Genomic DNA, 6,168 nt, shown 5'->3' with positions numbered 1-6,168 from the left:
TATATATATATATATACAAAAATAAAAATGCAATCAATACGGAATGTATTCTATAAATAAATAACCTGTTTTTGATGCGCATCCCTCAGCTGATCCATCTGCTCCTCTAAAGCCACCCGCATCTTCGTCGCCGCCTCTTTCTCCTCGGCTTTCTCCTTGTTGGTAACCGCCTGCACCTGTTCGGCGGCCTTCAACTTGGCGCATTCCTCGCGCAACGCATCCACGTCTTCTTCCAAGGCTCGTTTGCGCGTTTCGGCCTCTTTCATGGATTCCGTCAGCGTTTGCATACGAGCTTCGTGTTGCGAGATCAACAGTCGGCATTCGGCCAAGTCTTTCTCGTACTCGGAAACCTAAACATTTACACAAAATGAAAATTGATTGAAGAAAAGCGACATGCAAATTCTTCCTGATTAATGCGATGACGTGAAACGCAGCCGCCGACTACTTACTTTCTTATTGCAGTCTACTTGGAAGCATTCCAATCCCTGACATCGCTGGACCAAATTCTTCACTTCGGACTTCATCTTGCTGATAAACAACCGCGCCACCGTAAACTCCTCCTCCAGTTTACCATTGCTCTCCGGCGGCGCGATCTTAAATTCAAATTAAGACCATAATTGACAAAACTAAGTTTATATTAAATAAATAAAAAGTAATTTCTAATCTTTATATTTTTCTATTTAGATATTTGACATGTCTTTACTTTTAGGTTTTCGTTAGACTCGCCACCGATAGCTACGCCAATTTCTCCTAGGTCTTTCAGGAAGTTTGCTAACATCTCCGCGATGCGTTTTCTTTGATGGGCTGACATATCACGTAACTGTTGCAACTCAGATGCAGTGTTGTTTAGAGTTACTTGTTTAGCCAGGAGCTCCTCTGTCATTGATTCCTGCTCCTTGTTCTTCAACTCGACCTAAAGTTAAAATAGCAAGAATAAAAAATTATCCGCTTTTTTTTAAGAGTAGTCTTCTTCTATTGTTAATAGTTACTTCTTGTGATTTTTGGTCGTAATTGACCGCAAGCTCTTCCAGCGCTTGCAGCACCTCTTTCACTTCCTCTTTAGCACTCTCGTTCTCTTGTTGTATTCGATTCATCTCTTGCTGCAATTGCTCATAATCTCGTCTTGCACTGGCGATAAGTTCCTCCTGTTCCTCCATCTGCTCCTTCAGCTTCTCAACGTACTGCGACTGTTGATTAATTTCCTCATCCTTGTCATCCAACTGTTGGTACAGCCTCTCGCGTTCCTCCTCAAGCTTCTGCCTCTCTTCGTTCGAAAGGGAACCGATCATGAGACCACCGCCGGGAGTAGCAGGCATCGGACTGTCGTCCAGCTTGCCTATAAAATAGATTTTTATAGTGAATCCATGATTTGCAAAAGTAATACATCTAATCTTGTAACATCAAATCTAAGATAAAATACATAAAATAATAAAACTTCAAAGAAATAAATCATAAAAATAATAAAAATACTATCAGTAATAAATATAATATCTTGTAACAAATGCTTTATCACATATGCATGCGCTTTTACCGGATAACTCTAAGAATTTTATTAATTTTATTTGCAATATCTAACTAGCAATCGTCTTATCGTTTTAATATAAAAGACAGATGGACGCGTTTATACTGTCTTCATTACCTTCAATGGATGCATTAATCGGTGTAGTGATTTCAGGTGCTTCAACCAAGTTGACTTGCTCTTCCGGTTTGACAGTCTCACCCTGCCGCCAACGCGACAATTCCGCCTCCAATTTGTCCACCTTGCCCTTCCATCTTGCCACTTTCTCTTTCTCGCGTTCGTAGCGACGTTTCCATTCTTCGGCTGTTAGCTCCTCGTTCACGCATACGACGTTCTTGATAGTCTTGGCGCGTTTACCTGCGATAAATATATTCCTTAAAATCTGTGGAAAACAAAGTACAACATTTACGTCAAAAAGATATAGTATAGATTTACCGAAATCTAAAGTTGATTTTGTTTCGGATTCGTTAAAGCTAGCAGGAGAACAACAGATGATAATTGTAGTCCTGGCATTGCCACCCAAGGATTCTTGTAGGATTCTCGTTAGCTTTGAGTCACGATAAGGAATGTGAGTCTTATTGCCGTCAGCCAAGGCCGAAATTACGTTACCAAGTGCAGACAGAGACTTGTTGATGTTCTTTGCTTCGTCTAATACCGTTCCTTCTGCACCGGTTTTAGAAACCTAACGAAACGCAGGAATATGATAAATATATATTAAATAATAACGAAATATAAAAAATAGAAAGAGAACTTATTTTTAAATATAAAATTACCTTTTCAGAACCGGCTAAATCGACGAGATACAACTTGCCAGAGAGCTTTTTTTGATTCTCTAAATTCTCTTGTTTAACATTTATGAGGAAAACGGAATGAGAACGTGAGCTGTGCTCGTTCATGTTGGTCACGGCGATGTGCCGGTTTGACTTGCCCTCTTCTATCACCTCGAACACCTCCTCAGGACTAGAAACAAACCGCTCGGTCGCGCCCTTCACGAACGGCACCCGATTCTTGTCTTCATGTACGCTTAAGTTAACCTTAGATACTGAAATAAAAATTGGAGATTTATTTTGAGAGATGTATTGATTTTACAAAAATTAGTTAATAAATAAATCTAAAGTCGAAGACTTACCATCGAGAAGATCCCTGATTTTATCCATGTAAATCTCAAAGTAAGATACTTTGATATGGAATTCCAGGTTCTCTTCCATGCCATAAATATGGTTAAAGATGTCATTGACGATTCTCGGGATAATGCCCTGTTTGTTAGGATCGCCGATGACTCCTTCCATTGTGTGCGTTTTACCTGCGTTTTATATGACGAATTCAAATATAAAGCGTAGACTATGATTTTTATTCTACAAAATGTCTACTCAAACTGAAAAAAAATTCCTTAATTTCTCAAATATTCTCTATACTTTTGTTTCACAAAATTGAAGCAATTTTAGCTACAAAGATAGAATCCAATCTAAGCAAAACTAGAAATTTCGAACAAAACTCGTACAATACTCGCGATATAAACTAATTGCATTCTCTGGGACAACACAAGTACATACAACAATTGGCGGATTCACTTAACAGTTGCAGTATTCAGTAAAGCTGGTTCTACATTAGTTGCAAACTGATCGCAAATTTGTTGCGACAGTCAATCTGAAGTGTTGATTTCAAAATGCAAGCAGATTGGTTGTCGCAAAAAACTTGCGATCAGCTTGCAACTAATGTAGAACCAACTTTAAAGAATTTTACTCCGGTTCTACTGAACGGATCTAATTTGGTGCAATTCAGTGCAAATTGGTTTACATATTTTCAGTGTTAATAAATAATTCAATCCTTTTAAGATCATGAGGTAACCGTGACAATCAAGAATATATAATTAAAGGATTAAATTATTTATCAACATTAAGGGCTGATTTCACCAATATCGATTAATCCTAATCGGGATTAACTGTCAACCGTAATTGGTCAATTCTACTAAACAGCAAATACGATTGGTCAATTAACGGTCCATTAAGGCTGCGTTCCACTAACGCTTATAACGCTCATGGAATCATTTATTCTTGTTGCTTATCAAATGTTAAACAAGGACAAACAATGCTCGTGAGCGTTGCGAGCGTTAAGCCGAATTAAGTTAAGCGGAATCAGACTACTACGCATTGAAGAATGAGATTGAAAGATTGAAGTTTGACCAATCAGGACAAAAAGATCCAAAATTTCTTTGTCCTCATTGGTGAAATTTCAATTTTTAATCTTCAATGCATAGTCTGATTCCAGCCTTAAGTGGAACGCAGCCTAAGTTAACTGAGGTCTATTTTCTGCGGTTTAATTAATATACACTTTTGGAATTTGAAGTGAGATAGGATATATGTTTGGGGAAGTGTGAATGTGTCTCCACATGTTCCGCTACATGTTTGATATTTGTTGAAAGTGAGAAAGAGAGTGCAGTCTACTGCAGGAACAGAGAACAGACCACTGATGTTGCACTAATGTGTTTTCCTAATGGAAAATATTATAAATTTTTGACGAGACAACAATTTCCTGCTAAAATATTTTGAAAATTTTATAGTGTTTTCACTGGCAGAACTGGTGCACACTCAATGCATATTAAAGCTATTATGTACACTAATCTAATTTGAATGTAAAAATAGGATATCTCAATTAATAAAATACCCTCTGTATATTTTATCAAATAGCACAATAAAATGTATTGAGGATTCGCGATTTAATTCGTTTCTATTTTTATTAAACGTACATCTTTATCGTCGATTTATTGTGTACAACGGCTTTAAAGTGCTGGCTGTACACCAGCTCTGCCAGTGAAAAACACTATTAGATTTTGCCAAGTTTTTCTAGATACACATATAATGAACATCCTGTTCTATAATAATTATTTTGAATAAAACTCTACCTGACGATGTTTGACCATATGCAAAAATGGTTCCGTTATATCCTGCCAAAACATCCGTGACGATAGACTTTGCGGCTTCATTGTAGACTTTGTCTTGTGTAGCATTCGGTTTAAATACTTTGTCAAAGAGGTATACTTTGCCCTACAATTGATACATTATATAGCAAAAAAATTCATGTTTAGTAAACGCCAAGCCTTCAATAAAGATAAATCCTCTTAACTCTTGCCATAATCACAATAAATTTTCCTAGTGTAATACACTTTATTATACATATCTAAACTCTAGAAGAAAACGCATGCAAAATTTCAATAACATGAAACGTATTAAATTTTATAGAGTTACTGTTGCATTTATCGTATGTACACATTTTCTATCATTTGAATTCCTAATGTCTACAATGAAAAAAGAATCCAGTAATAATTACCAGTTCAGTGAAATAATTTCAATTAAATATTCGGTTAATATTAACAAAAAATATTACTTTTCTAAATATTTAGTAAGTATCCAACATAATAATCAAATAACTGTTGAGTAATAATTAATAAAAATATTTAGAAAAGTAACATTTTTTAATAATACTTTTGAGACTTCCACAACCTATTTTACTCAATATTTGATAACTATTACTAGATTCTTTTTTTCAGTACATTTCTACCAGATTAACTTCAATCGGTACAATTTATTCACCTTTTTGTAATTTTTGAGCCTGGAAAAAGATGAAGAATTGAACTCGGATTAAAGTAAATCTACATAAAAGAGTTGCTAATTGGTACATAAATTAAGTAACGATAATAAGTGAAAATATTTAACACAAATAAGCAAAGAAGACCATACTCGGTTAAAGCAAGTTCTGACGTTTAATACAATTTTGTGGCTTAAAAAGTCTTTTTTGAAGAATATTTAAAAACAGTATTATTACACTGTCCATTCAATTTGTGACATTACAGGGTTGCCACAAGACTGGAAATTCAATCTCCATCAAATAAAATACAAAAAATTTTTTAATATTATTGAATGTCAGGAAAAATTATGAAATATGTTTGGAAATCAGGGAAAAAAGTTATTCTTCACAAAAATATCATTAAACACAAGAACAAAGACCCACTTTCAGATACGACCCTCTTCGCTTATTTCTGGTACATAGTTAAATGCAGAATGGATTTGGAAAATCTTTCGAAACATGTGTGTTATGAATCATAGTCCCATTATGGATCTATGTACACATCTATATAGATAAACATACATCTATACACAATATATGCAACAATAACGGAAAAAACCAAGAATCAGATCCGGATAGATGAAAGCAAGAATGGTCCACGTTCACGTAGGCGTGAAGCGCTCCACGTACCCCGATGGAGATGCAGTTCTCGTCGCCGCCGGATGGGAACTTGACGATGAACTTGGAGCCGGCCTTCTCCTCGGAGTCATTGAGCGGCCGGAACCTGCAGACCACCTTGATGCTATCCTCGGCGGCGATCTCTCGCTCCCTCGGCGTCTCCATTGCCATTGCGAGTGGAAGCGACGATCACGACGGCGATGACGAAGGAGGCGCGCGCGCGCACGCCTTTGGATGTGTGTGCGTGTGTGTGTGTGTATACGTGTATACCTAGCACTCGATCGGCACGGCTGATACTCCTCTTCGCCTCCTCCACCACCACCACCTCCTCCTCTTCTTAGGCTGTTCTCCAACTATCCTCAGCTGCGATTGTACGTGGAGTGAGGCATAGGCGACGGGATGGCATA

The 6,168-nt window shown here is 37.0% G+C and overlaps 1 protein-coding gene across 4 annotated transcripts in view; it reads right to left on the bottom strand.

Annotated features, from left to right (window-relative positions):
• Positions 1 to 5,955, bottom strand: part of LOC108750238 (kinesin heavy chain) — a 9,703-nt gene extending 3,748 nt beyond the window's left edge. For all 4 annotated transcript variants that reach the window (XR_001939419.1, XM_018489573.1, XM_018489575.1 and 1 more), the window contains exons 1-10: positions 5,774 to 5,955; positions 4,422 to 4,563; positions 2,649 to 2,822; positions 2,293 to 2,561; positions 1,955 to 2,201; positions 1,640 to 1,876; positions 990 to 1,336; positions 704 to 913; positions 450 to 593; positions 66 to 350 (exon numbers count right to left, since the gene is read on the bottom strand). Coding sequence is in view for 3 of the 4 variants with exons in the window: in XM_018489573.1 (XP_018345075.1) it covers positions 66 to 350; positions 450 to 593; positions 704 to 913; positions 990 to 1,336; positions 1,640 to 1,876; positions 1,955 to 2,201; positions 2,293 to 2,561; positions 2,649 to 2,822; positions 4,422 to 4,563; positions 5,774 to 5,932 (2,214 nt within the window). In the remaining variant the exon portion in view is untranslated. The remainder of the gene's footprint in view (positions 1 to 65; positions 351 to 449; positions 594 to 703; positions 914 to 989; positions 1,337 to 1,639; positions 1,877 to 1,954; positions 2,202 to 2,292; positions 2,562 to 2,648; positions 2,823 to 4,421; positions 4,564 to 5,773) is intronic.
• Positions 5,956 to 6,168: the final 213 nt, after the last annotated feature.

The sequence above is a fragment of the Trachymyrmex septentrionalis genome, unplaced genomic scaffold (genome assembly GCF_001594115.1).
Source record: "Trachymyrmex septentrionalis isolate Tsep2-gDNA-1 unplaced genomic scaffold, Tsep1.0 scaffold34, whole genome shotgun sequence".
NCBI classification, from domain to species: domain Eukaryota; kingdom Metazoa; phylum Arthropoda; class Insecta; order Hymenoptera; family Formicidae; genus Trachymyrmex; species Trachymyrmex septentrionalis.
The sequence above is the reverse complement of the archived record's forward strand: the minus strand, read 5'-3'. Positions and strand labels throughout refer to the sequence as shown.